Consider the following 20,624-nt stretch of genomic DNA (forward strand, 5'->3'; position numbering starts at 1 on the left):
GTGGTCTGTTGAGTGGCAGGGACATGTGAGCTGCTTCACATTTGCTATTCTGGTCAGGGGAGGGGAAAAAGAGGGAAGGGAAGGGGAAGGGGCGAAGCAAGGGGGAGTTGAGGGTCGTTTCTCTTTCTGCATGTGGCTGAGCCGTCGTGAGGAGCTGCTCATGAATTTGTCTCATGTTGTGTAGGCTCTTGGTGTGTGTGGCCATAGCAGTCTTTTGTTTTATTCCCACTCTAGGTCGGGGAAGATGGGGTGCTGCTTTAGTAAGGAGCTCAACCCCGGCCTGCAGTCTGAGAGGAGCAGTCTGTTACAACCCCCACTGCACGATGGGCTGAGTGAGGCGACAGAGCAGGTCAGGAAACACGCTGCTGCTTTAGCTCAACATGTGTGCCTGAAGGAAGAAGAGAAACGTGAGCCAGACGGACCGGCCCGGGGGACCCCTCTGGACGGGGATGAAGCCCACCCAGAACTGGACAATAACGTTGATACGCAGGCGGTCGTGGTCAGCAGGGACGACACCCAGCAGACAGAGAGGGATCTTAAACCAGCGAACACTCAGGAGGAGAAGGCAGCTATAAACACACACACAAACACGGACACAGTGGCAGGAGTGACTCGCTCCGCCATTCCCAGCCCCAAGTCGGACCCCTCTATGGAGGTGTCCACACACAGTCCAGTCATACAGAAGATTCTGGACAATGCCACTTTCAGGGCTTTATGGTTCAGTCAGCCCCCAGTGGGGCAGAAGCTGCACAAACCAGCCACCTCTTTGCCAGCTCCCTCCAGGTTACACTCTGCTCCCTGGCTAGGAAGCATCACAGCGACTGAGGTGTCACATGACCGGCCTCCGCTGGTCAGCGAGTGTCGGGGGACACGGCAGGATTCCCCCAGAGCAGAGCACAAGGAGGAGGATGGCGAGGAAGTCTGCGTCGTCGCGACAACGCTGTGTCAAGTTTTGGAAACGAGGACCCGCAGCTTCTACAGCATTTGTCCGATCGACGCAGACGACCTTGAACATGACCAGTCCCAAACAGCTGGAGCAACGCAGTCAGTGCTCACAGCTGAAGCAGAAACAGCTGCTCCGCCCTGCAGCGTGGAGTCTCTGCTCTGCAGCCAATCACACTCAGAGGCATCGACAGCCTGCCACTACACACATGTCACACAACCCAAAATGACCAAGCAGTCACATGGGCAGGAAGCAGCTTCTCTGCAGTCACTTGCTGCTCAGCACTCTTCCATCATCTTGTTACAGACACTCACTGATAATTTGCTGTCAGCAGAGCAAACTGTCTCAACACAACCCGCTGTTCCTCCTCAGCTGGTGGATTCTCTGTCTGACACCAGCGATCACATACACAGCGAGGACCCTCAGGCATCTGCACCCGACAGCCCTCAGCTCAAAGTTCTGAATTGGCAGACAGCTGTGAAGGACACGGATGAATTCACATACGATGCTTCGAGCTCAGTGACGGCACACACAGTAGGAAATATGTGTGAGGAGGAGAGTGAGTGTGCTGAGAGTGAAGCAGTGAAGGAGTCAGAGGACATCACAGTTACAGAGCAGAATGTGAGTGTGGATAGTGGATTTAAGACAAGTGTGAGTTCAGAGGAGGAGATTGTGAACTTGATGGACCACAAAGCAGTGGAGGGAGGCTTTAATACCACAGAAGAAACAGTGATCAACTTCCAGGAGAAAGGAGCAGATCAGACTGTGAATTCTGACTTGAGGCCTGTGGACATCCTTCTGCCTCAGGCTGAACTCAGTGCAAAGCAGGACGTCCAAAATTCACATTCAGACACTGAAAGTCCTGAACTGAATTCTTCCGGTCAGAGCCCCGTATCTTTAGATTTCCAGAAAGAACAGGGGGATACTCTCTGTCAGCTGGATGAACCCTCCCAGCAGAGTGAGCCCATCCCTGTGAGAGTCCACGCTTCAGATGGTGAAGTTGGTCACAGCGGCACAGCAGACACCTCTCTCACTGAGGTGTCGTCGTTTTCCACCATCTCCACCGCGTCATCACTGCCCACTGAGCTGACCGCTTTCTGCTGCCACACTAATGTGACACATCTGTCAGATTTAACTAAAATCCAGCAGAGTGGATCCATCAAAACCGATCTTAATTCGAATGATCCAACATTTGGGCTGAGCAGCATTAAGCCTTCTAGTAAAGATAGTCATCAGAAAAGCAATGCTGGGTTTGGTCACTGTGACAAACTGCTTGATATCTTTGTGAAAACTGAACGTGAGGCGCTGTCTGGCTCAGATCAGCCTCTCCAGGATGTCCTGGTGAGTGGAGACGACAGACAGACTGAAAAAAATCTGAAACCAGATATTCCTCAGGCAAGTAGGCATGATGAGGGAGGCGATAATCCAGCTGGTTTACCTGAAACAAGACAAAACACCTCCCAGCCGGAGATGAGAGATGAACAATGTGACGAGTTGTCCGAACACCGTGATGACTGTGTGGCTGTAAATTCAAGCATCACTCCTCAGGGCCCTGAGAAATCTGAGAGCAGCATCAAGGATTCAAGTCACGGTCGTCTCACTCAGCCCCCTCCTGCTGAAAGTGAGCTTTCTGTTACTGCTCCCACCTCTCCTCCTCCCTCCTCCTCAGCTGCCTCTCAGAGCACATCTGAGGCTGAAACTGCTGCTGCTGAGAGCGAATGCAGCCAAATCCAACTGGAGACAAATCCACCACAGAAAGCATCAGTAAATGAATGTGAGGAAGTAGAAGAAACAACAGTCCCACAGCAGACGTACACCGGTGAGCTGGTGTTGATGCCAGTCGAGCATAAATCAGATACAGTCGAGCAGCTCTCACTCTGTCCTCACCTAACCTCTGAAAGCCCAGAAATATTTTCCTCTGACTGTGCAAACCCTCTCGATGATGCTGACAGTTCACCTCAATCACATCATGTGGAAGACATGGTTGACATGGAGATGAACACATCACCAGTGGAGCACTCTGCCCCAAAGACTGATATTCATTCAGAAACAACAAATACTTTAGTTACTGAGAACCCGCCCCAAAGCATGGAGGTGGTTGATACCAGCACCTGTGCCTCTGACAACCCGAGCTGTCAGGATGACAGAACCTCAGCCTTAAACAGCCAGGAGGAAAACACTTTGATCACAGTGGGTTCAGGTCAGATCGATCTTTATTCGTCTGCGTGTGAGAAACCTCTAGTTGATGCTGACCTGCAGCATCGAGCTGGTGACAGTTTACCTCAAGCTGAAGATTCATCAGGCAGAAATCAAATGGAAGACATGGATGGTCTTCAGACGGAAACATCACCAGAAGGGAACCCTGCGTTAGACAGTGATGTTTGGACAGAACCTCATAATATTTTGCTTCCTGAGGGCCCATCCCAAAGCACTGAGCTCCATTCTGCCCCCAGCAGCTGTGACTCACACGGGATTCTTGATGACTTAAGTTGTCGGGATGACAGAACCTCAGCCTCAGACTGCCAAGAGGATCACACTTTGATGGCAGTGGACCCGGGTCAGATCGACATTTATGCCTCCACTCCATCGTACGAGATTCACCTCCTAGGTTGTGAACCATCATCTGCTGCTGCTGCTGAGGAGGGAGAGAAGGAGGGAGGGATGAGGGAGATGGTGTCTGAGCTGCTGGGAGATGATGCAGACTCCTCGGTCTGCCGTCTTTATCCTCAACCCTGGATCAAGCTGGGCCTGGAACAGAGCTGTGAGGGCTGGGCTCAGGGAGCGTGTGATGCCGAACCCGGCCAGAGGGACAGCAAGGAGGAGATGGACGCAGAGATGATCCCAGCCTCGGTGTCGGAGCTGCAGCCCTCCATGGCTCTGCTGGGAGCGTACCCCTACAGCACTGTGATGCCTCAGGGATCCTGTGTGTGGGACTGGCACACAGATTGCACTCCGTCTGTAAGTGTTCACTCAACATGTGGGCTGACTGGGTGGAGTGAAAACATTCAGTGTAGCTGTCTTATTCCCAGAATGCTTAAAAGATGCATGGGATTCTGTGAAAGAAGGACTTGAGTGTCTCAGTAATTTACATTTTTTATGGGTACACTGATGTACAGACCAAACACACTGAACAGATGAAAACAAAGTGTTCATGACTGGAATGAAAGCAGGCACTTTCTTAAATACTCATTTTTGAAAAACGTTGCAGAACAAGTTATTCATGCATACGTCCTTGATACGTGCTCACAGCTCGACTGAAGAATGAAATAATAAATTCTAAAAAGAATTGTTAATTCAGGTATATGTACGTCTTCTGAAAGCCTTGATTTGGTAAGATTGAGCCAACTTATTCAGAAGGTCTCTTATCTGAAATGGTCCTCTGTAGATGTATTTTAAACTGACGGATGAAATGTTAACACTTCAGCTTTTAAGTATAGTCTGCTCTAATGTGATTAAGTAGAATATATAGAAAAAAATCTTCACTGTTAATATTTGTGAATAACGTATTTAGTCCTGTGGATTTCATTCAATTCAGTTACAGATTTAAGCTGCATGTTTTCTCTCTCTACTCGTAAAACTCGAAGCCTGCACACACACAGTTCTCTGCTATCTTATCTGTAGTTAATGTAATTAATCATGTTGTCTAAACATGTTAGCAACTCAGGTTTTTAACAGTATTTCAGAGACTCTGTTCTTTAAATATTGCGTATATTTCTGTGTTTTGTTTCCAGGCACCTGTTCCTGCTCCTATCCTTAACCCTGATGCTGAGGTATGGACCAATCACAGCTTTAACCTGAATATTCCCGAAGCAGCCTACCCTCAGCAGTCGTGGCTGCAGGTCCCCAACGATCTGACCGATCAGGAAGGTAGGAAGGATGGAGTTGCCTTTTCCTGCATACATGTCTGGTTTATTAAATGGTGCCAAGTTATTGTGGGGTTGATTTTTAGGATATGTGCCAGAGTTTCAGCTGCACAGCATGGGGCTGGCTGAGGCTGATCCAACACTGGAGTATCAGGCAGTGACCGCTGAAGCCCCTGTAGTTAATGGAGAGGCTGGTGACCCACTTGTTACAGGTAAGATGCTGATTTAGTCGTCTTTATAAGGTTCATATGAACTGTATTTATGTTCCACTACACTAAAATGAATCAAAATTAAAGAAAAAAGCAGGAGCAATGCCTCTGTGAGCTCAAGTCATGAATGCTTGTGATTTCAGATGAGATCAGACAGGAACTGAGAACAGTGTTGGAGTCCTGCCTGACCAGGTAACAAGTCAACACACACCCAGCCCTTATCTGTAGTTGTGAGGGACACAACAAGCTGTGTGGCTGTGCATTGTATTCATGTAAATAGACATTTTTCTTTTTTGGACATTAACGTATTTATGTTAACATGTTTAGAGTCTCATAATTCTTGGTAACCTCTCCGTTATCAACACTCCTCAGTTCTGGACTCTTCTTAGTAGCTCTTCTGTCCGTCCTCAGGGAAAACCTCGGCAGTGATTTGTACCTGAAGTCTCAGATGGACAGTGATCAGTACGTTTCCATCGCAACCCTGGCCAGTCTGGACAAGGTCAAGAATCTCACCACAGACCTCGACCTCATCTCTGATATTCTGAAATGTAAGTTTTGTGTTTGAGTTTTTATTCAGGGTGCAAATTTTACCAGCAGCCAGATTTGCTAATCTCATGCTGTGAAAGATATGCAACCAGAATTGGTCTAAAAAGGTGTTTGATTCAAATCTTAATAAGTTTAATGTAAATAAGGAATAGAAATCATGGTAAGAGTTCCATTTCTGCAAAACAAATTAATTCTGTCTTGACAGAATTACACTTTTCCAATTTTGAATCAGGACAAAAGAATCAGTAATATAATTAACCAATAAAGAGTCCAGCAATAGCTTTAGAGTGATGAATGTGGTTTGTCATCCTGAAACATTGTCTTCTCATTGGTTGGCAGCCATGCCGCAGGTCCAGGTGACTCCATGTGGACAGAAAGTTCGGCCCAGACAGAGCCGCTGTGTTGTCATCCTACGCGAGATTCCTGACACCACACCTCAAGAGGCAAGAGCTACACAAACGCAGCACGACACGACACGACACGACACGACACGACACGACACGACACGACACGACACGACACGACACGACACGACACGACACGACAGCTGCAGTTTATACAAGTCGGCTCAAACTGTGATGTGATATGTTGTGACTAGAAGCCTTTGTTTGTCAATTTAAATCAGTGTCATGTTGTTCTAATCAAGCTGATGAAAAGCAGGGAATCTTTAAAGTTAATTCTGTATGTAACGTTGTCAGTGATGTCACTGTGTTTATCCAGGAGGTGGAAGCTCTCTTTGAAGGAGAGAACCTTCCCAAGTTCCTGAGCTGTGAGTTTGTGAACAACGACTGCTGGTTCATTACCTTCAAATCAGAGGCCGACGCACAACAGGTAAAATACAACCTGCCACCTCGTTTTGTTCATGAGGAGTAAAGGGATGTTTCATGGGAAGAGCTGCTGGTGGAAAAATGCAGGATATCTACTTCTGTTGTATATTTTGTCACATGGATGGACGGATGGATGGATGGATGGATGGATGGATGGATGGATGGAAGGTTGTGCTCATAAGTTTACATACCCTGGCAAAATTTGTGAAATATTGTCTTTTTTTTAAAGAAATATGTTTGATCATGGAACATTTTTCCTTCATTTAGGGTTAGTGGTCAGACAAGTTATTTATTATCTCACAGTTGTATTTGCTCTGATCATTCATGTTTTCATTAAACAATGGTACATGTCTTTCTAAATTTGCCAGGATATGTAAACTTATGAGCACAGCTGTGTGACTTGCTTTTCCAGCTGCAGTATTCTAAGATCATGTTGATAATGTTGTATGATGCAATGATAAGTGATAAAGAGAAGATATTTCTCATCTCGTACAGTATTATAACTTCACAGCAAATTGCTACAATTGTGTATTGTTTGTCTGTACAGTGCCAAGAACTTAAAGTCCCTCTTTAGTCACTGATTAAACAATTGACAGGCCATCTCTGCATGTCACGGTACATAATTAGAAGTTTTTTTTCCAATTATAAAGACCTATATCCGCCTTAAATTAGCTTTGATGTAACTTTACACTTAGAATGTGCAGATCTAAGGAGTCTCTGCCCCAGTGTCTCCACTAATGGCAGCTCTAGCACACCAGCTCAGCTCCGCTCAAACTACGCTCTACTGCACAATCGTTTGTTACATGTGAAACCATGAATGTCTGAATGCATGTTCTGACTCTTTTTTCCCTCATGGTGTCTTCTGGCATATAAAAAGCAGCATAAGAGAACTTGAGTTTTATTGAGTGAATCTTTAAGTATTATGTTTGTCAGCTCGTGTCGTTAACGTGATGTCTTCTGTGCTTCGGTTTATTCTTCAGGCGTACACGTACCTCAGGGAAGAGGTTCAGATGTTTAACGGGAAGCCCATCATGGCGAGGATCAAGGCCAAAACAATGGCAGCTGTTTCTTACGCTCCGAACAACGGCTACAGACCCGCCCAGCTGGACCAGTGCACCAATCACTACTCCTACTTCCCCCCGACCACCTACCAGCAGCCCTGCCCCGCCCACATGCCGACACAACCGCCGTATGACCTGACCAATGAGATGTGGACCTCAGCTGCTGCAGAATACCAAAAATGGGACGAGGTGAGTATTTATAGCGCTTAACTTGTGTAACATGAAGTTGATTAATTATGACAGAAACACGTTTAATTTCTGTACCAACAATTCAATTCAATTCAATTCAATTCAATTCAATTTTATTTATATAGCGTCAATTACAGTCAACTCGTCTCAAGACGCTTTACAGAACCCAAATGCCTGACCCCCAGAGCAAGCCCAAAGGCGACAGTGGCAAGGAAAAACACCCTTTTAACAGGGAAGAAACCTCGAGCAGAACCCGGCTCTATATAGGGGGGACCCATCTGCCTGCTGGCAACATCAAACAGATTAAAGCTCTGTGCACGTGTACGACTCAGCCAGAACTCCATTCATTCCTAAGGGAGCCTCCCTACTCTCTGATACGTCTGTGCAACTGGATCTTGTTTTTCTGGTCCTGAATTTGCCTTGAGTACACTGAAAATGTTTAACTTTTGTGTTGAGTGACGGAGAATCGGGATTACGTGGCAGGAAGTTGGAAAAATGAACAGCTGATGGGCTGTTCAGTTGTTTTACTACATTGACAGTAAAAATCATCTAAATCTGTAATTACCAAAGAACTAGTTCAACAAGTTTAGCACGCTAGCTGTGTATCATACAGACAACAGACACACTGTAGTGGTTCATACGTTCTGTAACACCATATTTCTCCTAAAGTGGCCCCACATATAGCAGAACAACCTCCTTCTTATTCCTCTCCATGTATCCTTAGTCCTGTTTTAGAAGCAGTAATACTTCATGCACATACATAAAACTGGACATTAAAAATCTCTGAGTTACGTTTCCATTCATCTATAATGACATTACATTTCCTTGCATTGAACAACAGGTTGCACAGTTAATTATTGTCCTAATTTACCGACATGAAGCCAAACTATGTGGAAATGAGGCGTGAGAGCAGTTGTTTTTTGTTTACTTTCTCTCATTTGTGGTTGCCGTTGCTGTTTATGGCTCCCTGAATGTGCGAGCAGCAGCCCTGTGGTTCCTCGTCGTGTTTTGTCTCAGAGGTAATTAAGCTGTTGTTGCTTTTGTCAGCAGCCTCCACTACTGATGGATGGCTTCATGAACGGGTTTGCTGCAGCGACCAACTTCAAACCAAACATCCCACACAGGCTCAGGTAGCTTCTCTTCTGTCTCTAGCTGCTGCTTTGGTTATCTTCTCTGGCTGCTGCTGGCCAACATAACGTTTTTAATTTCTTCCAGGAGAGGATCGAAGTGGTCAATCCTTGACCGCCGGCAGTCCCAACGCAATGTCTCCTCACATTTTTCAGAGCTGTCAGTGGACCACTGCTCCTCTCTGAAGACGAGTCGAGGCCGTTCACGAGGCATCTCACACCGTCAGGGCAGAGGAGGAAGGATGGAGGTGAACAAGCAAGTCATGTCCCCAATTTCTGAACCAGGAAGGTAACAAAACATCAGTTCATCTTCACAGTTTGGATGTTTAAGTATTCGTTCCAACCTAATCATTGTTAATGTTTCAGAAAATGATCAAATGTAAACTACATTTTAGCCATATTGTCCTTCCACTTTTGATGTAAATAATATTTTAAATGAACATAATTTGGTATAAAGCTGCAGTGCAACACTTTTGTCTCCTCCTTCTGTCATTGCCATAAATCTGTTTTGTTTTTCTTTAGACTACTATCCTTGCTCTTACTAATTTCTTTTAATCTGAACCATCAAAAGCTTTTTTTCGATGCTTCCTACATTTTTTCTCAATAGACTTCACCTCAGTGCTAGCTGGTGTAGCCTTCACAGCCTCTGTTCAATACAAACACATCACTACCAATGTGTGTGTATCACCACAGAAAACATCTTTCAAACTCTATGATAACATGAAATACAAAGAGATTTCTGTGAACTCGTTTTACTGAATGTAACATAAACGTTTATTTATAGACAGAAGTCTAACCTGTAGTTAGCTTGATTCAGTCCTGACCAAGGACAGAAATAGTAACTTCTTCCTTGCTTTTCTGGTCCATTTCACATTCTCATTGGCTTCTTACAAACTAACCAAGAGCTGTAAGTCTGAAGCCAAATGAGCAACAACAAACATCATAAATTATCTTAAACAGGTAGAGACAAGGACAGAAGGAGTAACATTTATCGTTATAATGCTAAAGTCACTGTACACTTTCACAAAACCCCGTGGTTTTTCTGCTTTACTTCTATTACACAAACAAACTTGCATCCCACTGAGTTTTTGTTGACAGTCTTGACATGAGCCCAGACAAAGGGACAGATGTTTCAGAGTTTGTTTGTAATTTCTGTCCTAAATCCAGCCAAAAAATGTATGTACAATATCAATTTATCCTGGAAAGAGAGAAAGTGGGCCAGCCCTGCTGGGTTTTTCTCTGTGGGTTGTTCATTTTTCTCAGTGCTCATCTCTCTGCATGCAAATGTTTCAACAAAACCGTTCCACACACCACTATTTTGAGGGAACACTGAAGCTGAGTCCTTCATCTCATTTTGACCAAGATGATTGTGATTGGTTTAAAGAAATACAAACAAGCCAGAGTGTTTTTGTTGTTCTTATTACTACACAGTTCTACAGGACAGAGCAGATAAGTGAGGCTGAGTGAACAATGCTCACCTCTCTGGGTGCATTCTAAAAGCCAGGCAGCAGCATTTGGATTTAACTTCCAGCTTTGGGTGTTTGTCTTGCTGATACCAGAATAAAGTCCATCAATCCTTCATCTATATGCCGCTTAATCCTCATTAGGGTCGTGGGAGCCTGGAGTCTATCCCAGCTGATTTAGGGTGAAGGCAGGAGACACCCTACAGGAATGACCTGATCCTTTATCTCTGCTGCTCAAACCCAGACTGAACAACTTTGGCCACCAGAACATCAAAAGACAACTCAGAGTCTAAAATAACATCTAAGTCACAGACCTTCCAGATATTAGTGGAATAGGAATCCAGACTAGAGGGAAATATTGAATGCAGAGATATTAATCAGACTTTCCTCAGAGCTGCAGTAACTCTGCTGCTCTCCTGTGTCTTTCTGCTCTGAAGGAGAGGAAACTTCAGCCAGAGGAGGAGAGAGAACCAGAGATCCTGGGACAAATCCACTCACAGCAGTCAGGTGAGTTACCAGCCTGACCACTTATCACATCTGATATTCAGTATTTTATATGATCAGCATGATGTTTTAACAGCTTCCTGATAAAATAAGGCAATTTAAAACTCTGATGCAGCCACCCCTCTATTTCTGCACTGACCAAACCACAGCATCTTCTGCCTGCTTCCATGTTATCCAAAATGACTTATCACTGACAGATAAATGCTGAAATGTTCTCTTTTAATGAAGCAAATGTAAAACATCAAAAACAAAGGCAGTTCTACAAAGTTTGAGGTTGGATTTTGTGCCAGTCTGCGTTTCTACACCAAGATTTTTACACGTTGGGTCTGAAAAACAACACGAGTTGATCCCTAATAAGCAGCTACAGATCAGTGTTGATGTTTTAGTTCATTTTAGGTGCTTCTCCACCAGCATTGACTTGGCTCAACGCGACTCGGCTCGGTTTAGGTCATTTTCCATTACAGTTAAGTACCACCTCATCATGGGTGGACTTGTCACAGTACAGCGGCCCGGAAGTCTCTTAATGTCATTTGTGTGCAACAAAAACACAACAGTGGAGGACATGGTAGACCTGCTGCTCGGCCTGTGGCTTTTTATCAGATTCAAAGTAAAAGCACTCCGTTGCTGTGGCCATTTTTTATTTTTATTTTTTTAAATGGTGGGTTTGGTTTTCGTGAAGGAGTGGCTCTCGTGCGTCATCACTCCCTGTCCAATCAGTGGCCTGCACTCTGTAGACGTCGCATTATCAGCTTGACTCAGAACCCCGGCCGAGTAGGTACCAGAATGATACCTGGTACTGCGTCCTAATGGAAAACCTCACACAGAGTAGAGTCAAGCTGAGTAGGTGCTGGTGGAAAAGCGTTATTTGTTGAGACATTGTGTTGACTGTGTGTTTGTGTAAAATCCACAGAGTCAAACGCCTCCTCGTCAGCCGTCTCCTCTCGAACTCGGTCTGACGAGTTTCCCTCCTCTTTCTACGACGAGCGACGTCACAACAACCAGAGCTGCTGCTAACAGCAACACCCAGGTTTGTTCACCGAGTCTCATGTCATCAAAAGGTAAAAAGTAAAGTCACAAACACACTCATAAACGCCCCGATGGTCGCTGTGTTTTCAGGGTCCAGTCAGAAGCAGCAGCTCCAACACATCACTGCCAGAAGAGCCTGAATCAGTCCTTCAGCAGTGAGTATCTCTGAGACAGCAGCTGGATGTTCTCTCCTCTGGCTGTTCCACTTAATGCTCTATTTTCACCTTTCCTCTGCATTTCTTTGCTGCTCGTTCTTGCGTTAAACACCGTTACCAATCCACAGCCACAGCCAGGCCTCTCCACTTATTGTGTCTAAAGCTGTTTCACGTGTTTACTGTGCAGTGGTTTTCCAGCTGTCACGCTTCCAGCTGCGTGTGCTGAGATTGTTCTGCTCGTCTCTGTAGGAAAGTGAAGGAGAGTGTGGAGGTGAGCAGTGAAGTCAAACCAGTTCAGCTCCCACAGGAACCAGTCACAGTAAGACTTCATTTAGTTTCAAATACTCTGCTGTGTCTTTTGTTTGTATTCAGCTCCTCCACCACTCTGTTTAACCTGACATATACCAGGTCAGTGTATGTTTCATGTTAGCCATGTTTAGATACTTTAAAATTAATGAGAAATGGAAAATAAATAGAATTTAAGGCAGGACTCCATGTTTATAGTCCACCTCTGTCTGAGCCCCAAAGCATGCAGAAGCAAACAGCAGCACAAACGTAGACAAACATATTCTGTTCCTACATGTCAGAATCACTTGTCAGTTTTAGTTTTCACCGTCATTAGTAGTAGAAACGATGACAGTTTTCATCTCTGTAAGTATCTGTGTGGAAATGGCCTCAATGTTCTGCTGAATCACCGGTTGATCTGTTTTCAGAAAGTCTGTGATTATGTGCAGCTGCTCTGATCTTATAATTTCAGTATAAAATAAGCAGGTTCAAAGGATTTATGTGCTGCATATGTTGTCTTTATATGTTGATTTATCTTTAATTAATGCTGCAGGTAGAGAGAACTCAGTGTACTGTGAGCATTACGTTGATGTAAAAACAGTAGAAACCTGCCGTCTTTCTCCTCCCTTCAGCTCTACGTACCAACGACCAGAACATTTTTCCTCCTTTAGCAGAATGATAATGAGGTGCAGCAGATCGTTCTGTACTGCAGGATGCAGGTTTTTCTTCACACGATTTCAGTCGACCAAGATTTCCTTTGTTCGAATTCTTCCCTTTAAGTTGACTCGTAAGAATGAGGATATTATTTAGGGCAACATCAGAGAAAAAAATCCTGAATGTGAACTCAGCATTTGAGTGTTGAGTTCTGTTCAGTGTTGACTATCTTTACTGAGCCAAGGAACGAGGAGTTACATGACAATCAGCACGTTTGTCTGTCTGTTACTTTATCCGTCTGTCTGTCTGTGCACAACGTTATCAATCAGTCAATCAAACTTTATTTATTCAGCACTTTTCATACAATTAAAATACATCACTCACAAACAGACTCACGGATTTCCATTAACTTTTCAGGGAGAGGAACATGTCCAGTGCATCCCACTTTTAAATCTACGTCTGTGGAGAACAGAAACTGAGTTCTTGAAAATGATATTAGAGGGATGTGATTGGTCATGACGTTGATCTGAATCCTGCTCTGTGTTCTGGTTGTCCAGGAGTCCAAGAAACCGAGTTACGCTGAGATCTGCCAGAGAGTTTCATCCAACGAGCCGCCGTCCTCTGAGGAAGAACACATCCCCAGATAAGACGGACAAAGAGACACTTGTGAACTTTTTTCTTTTTTTTGGTCCTATGAGTGTCTAAAATGCCGTGTTGTAATGTCCTGATTGTATAAGTGGGCTGCGTGGTGACTGTGAAGAATAATCTGTGAGCACCGTGCAGAGAGATTGTGGGACTTTAAATCAACTTTAAATTGGATCTAAAATGAACTCTGGTCTGACTTTTTGAAGGTTTGGCTCCGGGGCTGTCAAAGGCAACTTTTCAGGTTTTTATGCAGGAGTCCTGAATGAAGTGTAAATGTTGATCTGCTCCTTTACTTTAGTTTTATTTCTTGGTTTGTAGTTGAAGTCAGTTTATGGAGAGCCAGGTTCCATTTAGATTTGTTCTTGTTTTGCTGATTTCACCGGCACTTCTTCTCTTTCCTCACTGTTGTGATTCTGAACTCCTTTTGGTGATTTTTTTTTTCTTCCCCTCATACATCTGTGTTATTCTTTAGCCTACCTGTGGGCACACCAGAGGTTTTTTTCTACAAATATTAGTGCTCGTCACACAGGTTGTTTCCATTTTCACATGTTAAGGCCTGTAATGAACCGAGGTCCAGTGAGTTTCTTACCAGTCGAGGGATCAAACTGAATTTGAAAAGCACTGAATACCAATCCTTTATCACTGCGTGATTTTTTTAACATTTGGTTTTAGGATTTCATTTATTGCATATTTTTATTTCCGTCAAACAGGAGTGTTTTTGTGTGCTGCAGCTTCAGTCTCATGTCCAGCTGATGCACCTCTGTGTCGCAGTGTTTTTATGTCACTTCAGGCCTCCAGCTGATTGACGTATTTACTGACAGTCTGTAGACTAACACTGATTCAGCACCAAGAACTTGACCTGTATTTGACAAGTTGAATCTGATTGTAGTGAAGCCGATGTTTTGTTTGGAATATGAAGTTTTAAATGTAAAGAGCAGGCGTGTTTGTGGCACATGTTTCTTTGTACAGTTGTACATAGTATTGAACAAATATTGAATAAAGTGCCTTTGATGTTAAAGTTTTTGTGTTTCTATGTGTTGATTCATCTCAGCGTTTCCTCACCACACCGCTGCATTTATAGATTCATAGACAGGAACAGAACTGAATGTCCTCTTTTAACCCTCGTGTCGTCCTGTGGGTCAAACTGACCCGTTTTAAAGTTTGAAAATGTGGGAAAAAAAAAAAATTCACAGAGAATCTTCTGATGTCCACATTTTCAACATTTTTGGGAAATCTTTGAACATTTTTGGTGGGGAAAAAAGAAATGCTAGAAATGTTTCATTAGGAAAATTCACAGAATCAACCAAAATCCAGCGAATTTCACTGGATTTTGGTTGGATTTTTTTGTTGTGAATTTTCTTAAAGAAAATACAAGTTTCCTTGTCTGAAAAAAAATCCAAAAGTTCAGAAAAAAAAATCCCCAGGTTTTTGAAAATGTACAAAACCTTCAGGAAGAAAATCCCAATAATTACTTAAAAGTTTCTCTTAAAAATTTTATTTAAAAAGAAAAGTCCGCCAAATTTGACAAGAAATTCTTGTAAATGTTTTCAAAAAAATGAGTAAAAATCATCCAAAGAAATCCTAAAAATATCTAAAATGATTACTTACATACATATCAGTAAAACTAATATTTTCTTTAAGAACATTTGCCAAATTGTTGGGTTTTTTTGGTGAATGTTTTTAAAGAAAACATTTTTCTTTTACATTTCTTTTCTTTTCCACCAAAAAATGTTCAGAAAATTTCCCCAAAATGTTGAAAATGTGGAAATTTTCACAGTGAAAACATGTTTCCCCCCCCACACACATTTTCAAACTTTAAAAGGGTCAGTTGGACCCACAGGACAAAGCGAAGGTTAAATTGACTTTTCACGTCTTTATTGTGGTTCCTTGTAGGAACCAGCAGATGGCAGATGAGTCCCATTATTCCTCTGATTGTTCCTTTATGAAGCTGCAGCGCTTGTTTACAATGAGGATGATTTGATTCTTGGAAGGCTACAGGCCTAATGAATGGGCCCAAGAATACTAATGAAATCCACTATATTAGACGGACAAACTGATGCCACATTAGACTCATTCAATCATACTGTACTTAATTAAAGAGCGCTTGACCTTTAATATTAATCACATGACTCTGTAGAGGCTGAGTTTCCATATGCAGAATAAAGAACGACCACATTAAAAGCCGAGGAGTTGAGGAGAAGAAAGACCGTCCGTAAAAGAGAAGAACATCTCTGACCAAATGCTGCTTAATTAAATATAATTGTTCAGACAGTGTTTGTCTTTAACAGCTGAATTAAAAGTAGGAAGCTCAGAATTTTTTCAACTTTGGGTCAGATTTAATTATTTCTTCTGGTTCGTCTAAACATTCAGCAGGATGTTTGGTCACAGAAATGTTAGAGAAAGAAAAATGTGGGACCATTTTCATTTGTACTACATAGCGAGTTTCCGACTTTTGAAATAATATAATGATAAATAATGCAATATGGTTGGGAAAATATCCTCAATTTTGTTGAGCACTGAAAAATGTAATTACTTTTTTATTCTTAAACCAGCACAAAAAAGATTCATTGTGTTATTTATTAAATAAATAAAGAAAAATATATATATATATAAGAATGAAAACATGTTAAAAATCATATAATGTCATAGATAGATAAATAAAATAAAAAATACAATACATTTAAAAGAACACTAATAATAAAATAAGTAATTACTTATACTAAAAGAAATAAAGAGAAAAATAAACAAACTAAATCCATAAAGTAGATACAATTTTAATAAAATAATAATAAATTAAAATAAAATAAATTAAAATGGTATATATTACAATAAAACAACAAATAAATATATAATAAAGTACAAAATGTAAGATTACTAGAAAAGTAATAAATAAAATGTAAAAAGCAGTGAAAAAATATTGTTTACTAAGAATACTAATAATACTACTAATAAAGAAATTTTCATAGCTAAAATGATAATAAAGGCTAAAAATAAAATAAATAATACAGTATGAAAATACAGAAATAAATACAGAATAGAGTACAAAATAAAAGATTACTAGAAAATTAATAAATAAAATGAAAAAGCAGTAAAAAGTTCCTTACTATTAATGCAAAAAATAACAAAATTAAATTCCAAATAATAACAATATAAAACGAAAGATTACCAATAATCAATTGAAACTCAAAATAATGAATATAACAAAGTGATTACTTATAGTAAAATTAAATAGAGAAACAAAATTTTGAATAATAAAAATACATTAAAATGTTCATAAATAAAATGAAAATAAACGATAAAAACAAAATAAATAAAACTGAAACCATACCATATAAGATTACTGGAATAATAACAAGTTTAATGTAAAAAAAAATGTCAAAAACGTTTAAATATTTGTTTACAAATAATACAAATAAAATAAAAAAGAATTAAAGTAAAATAATAATGGGATACCTAAAATAAAGGTTATTAAATAAATGAACAAATATTAGTAATGATAAATAACCCGGTGGTTCAGGTGTGGTCGGGTTGCAGGTGAGCTTACCGCTGCGCCCCCTGCCGGTGATGCTCAGCTCCTCCCCCTCCTTCCTCCGTACAGTCACGTGACGGCAGCGGCGAGGAGCAGCAAACCAAGCCTCATCATCATCATCATCATCATCACCACCGTACCGCCGCCACGACCACCGCAACGGCAGCTGACCGAGCCGAGCCACACACCGGGCTTTACCGATTCGAGGAGCCGGGCGCCATGGCGGGCCGCCTCTAGGAGCACCGAGATTTAGCCTCTTTGTTCTCCCTCGACGCCGCGCCGAGTTTCCGCGCCTCCGCCGAGGAGGGGCCGCCGAGGAGCAGCTTTCCGAGCGGAGGAGGAGGAGGAGGAGGAGGCGGCAGGAGCAGCAGCCACCACCGGGGAGGTGTTTTCTACCGAGCCAGCCGAATGGCGGACCGAGAGGCGTCGCCGATCCCGCTGGAGATCCGAGCCCGGCTGGCAGAGCTGGAGCTGGAGCTGTCAGAGGGTAAGAACCGAGCGGCGGCGGAGGGGAGCGGAGAAAAACAGCCTCTGTCTCCCCCCTCCTCCTCCTCCTCCTCTCCCGTTATCACGTTATCTCATCTCCATCTCCATCCGCACCGGGAGCCCCACCGACTAACGGAATCTAACCGTTCATTCCTGCGACCCCCTCCTCCTCCTCCTCCCCCCCGGTCCCCTCCTGCTCCTCCCATCCAGATGTTTGTGAGCCGGGAGTGGAGGTGGAGGTGGAGGAGGAGGGGGGGACCGGGCCGGGCAGCTCCGTGTGGCCGGCGGAGGGTGCGGGCAGAGCGGGCAGAGGCTGCGGGGTTCGGCCGCTGCTGCTCTTTTGTCCTCTGCTGGTCCCGGTCCCTTTCACGGTCCCCCCCTCCACCGGAACCGAGCCGCTGTTTGACCTTGAGACGCCGCGACTCGATCGGGGCTACCTGTGCGTGTGCGTGTGAGCGTGTGCGTGTATTTTTTTTTAAATAATAGCGCAGGGGGAGGGGGGGCAGTTTGCTCCAGATGCCCCCCGATCAGAGCCTACCGATGAAGCCGCGCTCAGAGGCCTGCAGAGCGGCGAGGATGAGGAGGAGGAAGCTTGGGAATATTTTCCACCCCTTCCCACCCCTGTTGCCCCCCTCTATCTGTCTATCTACCCCTCCTTAATGCCTCCACACACACAGCAAACAGCTTCAATCTCAGCATCAGTGTCTCCTCCTTATATAACGGAGGGAGCATATTTAATTCATGCGGGCCGAGGAGGCCTCATTCCCCGCTGGATCTGAGCCACCTCCGTCCGCCGAGCTGTGGATGTGCGCAGGTGTGTGTGAGGCTCATACAGAGCAGGCTTCAGCTTTGCAGTAAGAAAGAAAAAACAGCTGAAGCTTCACCTGCAGAGATGAGGAGGAGATGTTGTTGTTTTAACCCTCCTGTTGTCCTCATTTATGGACACCAAAAATATTGTTTACTTGTCTGAAAAAAAATCCAAAAAATTCCCTAAATTTCTGAAAATTTACAAAGCCTTCAAGAAGAGCATTTCAATAATTCCTTAAAAGTTTTATTTAAAAAAATAAAATCCCCAAATTTGGCAAAAAATTTCTAGTAAATATTTTCAGAAAATAAATAAAACAATTCTAAAAATATCTAAAGTGATTTCATATATATCAGTAAAACTTTTCATATTCTCTTAACCCTCCCGTTGTCTTCATTTACAGGCACGAAAATGTTGTTTCCTCGTCTGAAAAAAATCCAAAAATTCAGCAAAAAAAGTTCCACAAATTTATAAAAATTATCAATCTCTTCAGGAAGAAAATTCCAGAAATCCCTGAAAAGTTTCCCTGAAAAATTTTATTTAACAAAAAAAACCCTAATTTGGCAAGAAAGAAAATTTTAAAAAAATAAAAAAATGAAAATTGCAAATATTTTTAAAAATGAATAAAAATTTTCCACAAAAAATATCTGAAGTGATTACATATATATCAGTAAAACTTCTAATATTTTCTTTCAGAACATTCCTTGGTTGGTTTTTATGTGAATGTTCTCAAGAAACATTTTTAACATTTCTTTTTTTTCTACCAAAAAACACAAGCAAGACACATAGGAAACACAAAACGACAAAAATCAGACAAACAAATACAAAAACGAGAGAAAATATTACAAAAATGACACACAAAATTACAAAAAGGAGCAACAAAACGACAAAAAACGAGACAGATGACACAAACATTCTGCAGTTTTTTACTGGTTTTCCTGTGGACATGTGCAGCCTGCATGTCAACAAAGCCTTAAATGAGTATAAATGATGTTCTGTCTGACACAATGAACAAATTTGTGCCTTTTTTGGAGGAAATTCTGCTGGAAATGTCTTCATTTATGTAAAAAATCCTGCACCAGATGACATTTAAGGCTATAAAGAAATATTTATGGATGTAATGATGTTTTATGCAATAGATTCAGGAGCTATATGAGACATAATTCATATTTTCATTTATAACAGGTCCAGAAGTGGAGAAAAAAGGCGTTATACTTGTTCAAAAACTTCCCAAAAATGCTGAAAATGTGGACATCAGAAGTTTCACTGTGAAAATATGTATTTTTTTCCCACGTTTTCAAACTTTAAATCGGGTCAGTTTTGACCCACAGGACGACACCAGGGTGAATTCTGTGGCGTCTTTTCCTCAGATTTGTGAGAACTGTCAAACTGTCCTTCACCCAGCCTTTTATTTCTGCCACTGCAGCAGAACACCACAGCTGCACCACATATTCAGCGTCTCTGAGACAAACGCAGGAATCTATCGGAGTAGAAGGAGAGTTTTTAGGGCAGAACATCTGCAGAGAAGAGGAGAAACAACCTGCCGGCTCTTTTCTACTACATAAATCATGACATTTAATCCGGAATTTGAGGCAAAAAAGGACAGAAATGTGTTCTTTGTGTCGGGTAGAATGTTATTTACTGTGATTTAAGGGTTTGTTGACATGCAGGCTGCTCGTGTGCACAGAAAAATGAACAAAAAAGAGCAGAAAAACACACAACCAATGATGATTTGTTCACGAAAAGCAGATTACTATTCTAAAAAACTGCTATAATGTCACTACCTGGCAAAATAATGCCTTTTTTCCTCCATCAGTGGGTCTCTTCTAACTAGAAATAAGAATTACGTCTCCTACAGCTACTCAGTCTATTGTGTAAAACATAATTACATCCATAAATATTCCTTTATAGTCTTAAATGTCGTCTGCTGCAAGAATTCTGACTTAAATGAAGACATTTCCAGCAGAATTTGCTGCAAAAAAGGCACCAATTTGTTCATCATGTCAGATAGAAGAAGAGTTTGCTGACATGCAGGTGGCAAATGTGAACAAAAAAAGAGCAAAAAACAGCAGAAAAACATTTCGAAAGTGAAGATTTGTTCATAAAAAGCAGAATATTGCTCTGAAAAACTGCTTTAATGTCAATAACCGACAAAAAAACGTGTCTTTTTCGTCACTTCTGGACCTACATAACGTAATCGTCATCTGGCGCAAGAATTTTGTGGTTTATTTTACATAAACAGAGGTATTTCCCGCAGAATTTATTGCAAAAAGGCACAAATCTGTTCATCAGATTGGTTAGAAGAAG

At 42.3% G+C, this 20,624-nt stretch overlaps 2 protein-coding genes and 1 long non-coding RNA gene across 6 annotated transcripts in view; 2 read left to right on the forward strand and 1 right to left on the reverse strand.

Moving 5' to 3' along the window:
• The first annotated feature begins 101 nt into the window (after nucleotides 1-101).
• On the forward strand, nucleotides 102-13,953 carry LOC127531278 (uncharacterized). Of its 2 annotated transcripts, none has more exons than XM_051940148.1 (15): nucleotides 102-3,901; nucleotides 4,675-4,810; nucleotides 4,893-5,018; nucleotides 5,159-5,207; nucleotides 5,427-5,563; nucleotides 5,901-6,004; nucleotides 6,282-6,392; nucleotides 7,369-7,638; nucleotides 8,686-8,768; nucleotides 8,854-9,054; nucleotides 10,666-10,735; nucleotides 11,643-11,759; nucleotides 11,849-11,913; nucleotides 12,163-12,232; nucleotides 13,410-13,953. In XM_051940148.1, exons 1-15 carry the CDS (start codon nucleotides 245-247, stop codon nucleotides 13,497-13,499), a joined length of 5,286 nt encoding a protein of 1,761 aa, XP_051796108.1. In that variant the 5' UTR covers nucleotides 102-244; the 3' UTR covers nucleotides 13,500-13,953. The 2 variants fall into 2 exon arrangements, with proteins under 2 accessions (XP_051796108.1, XP_051796109.1); XM_051940149.1 differs by having other exon boundaries at nucleotides 8,689-8,768.
• LOC127531279 (uncharacterized) lies at nucleotides 10,935-17,163 on the reverse strand. The gene is made up of 2 exons (XR_007938236.1): nucleotides 17,042-17,163; nucleotides 10,935-13,473 (listed from the first exon to the last, which is right to left on the reverse strand). It is a non-coding gene; the product is annotated as an uncharacterized LOC127531279 (long non-coding RNA).
• LOC110969113 (disco-interacting protein 2 homolog C-like) overlaps nucleotides 17,129-20,624 on the forward strand; it is an 88,871-nt gene continuing 85,375 nt past the window's right edge. For all 3 annotated transcript variants that reach the window (XM_051940150.1, XM_051940151.1, XM_051940152.1), the window contains exon 1: nucleotides 17,129-17,513. In XM_051940150.1, the coding sequence (XP_051796110.1) occupies nucleotides 17,435-17,513 (79 nt within the window). In that variant the 5' untranslated portion in view covers nucleotides 17,129-17,434. The remainder of the gene's footprint in view (nucleotides 17,514-20,624) is intronic.

Source organism: Acanthochromis polyacanthus, chromosome 20 (genome assembly GCF_021347895.1).
Source record: "Acanthochromis polyacanthus isolate Apoly-LR-REF ecotype Palm Island chromosome 20, KAUST_Apoly_ChrSc, whole genome shotgun sequence".
Taxonomy (NCBI): Eukaryota; Metazoa; Chordata; class Actinopteri; family Pomacentridae; genus Acanthochromis; species Acanthochromis polyacanthus.

Coding starts and splice junctions, on each gene's coding strand:
- LOC127531278 (XM_051940148.1), top strand. CDS start 245: ATGGGGTGCTGCTTTAGTAAGGAGCTCAACCCCGGCCTGCAGTCTGAG. Junction 4,811..4,892: donor CGATCTGACCGATCAGGAAG/GTAGGAAGGATG, acceptor GTTGATTTTTAG/GATATGTGCCAGAGTTTCAG. Junction 9,055..10,665: donor CCAATTTCTGAACCAGGAAG/GTAACAAAACAT, acceptor TCTGCTCTGAAG/GAGAGGAAACTTCAGCCAGA.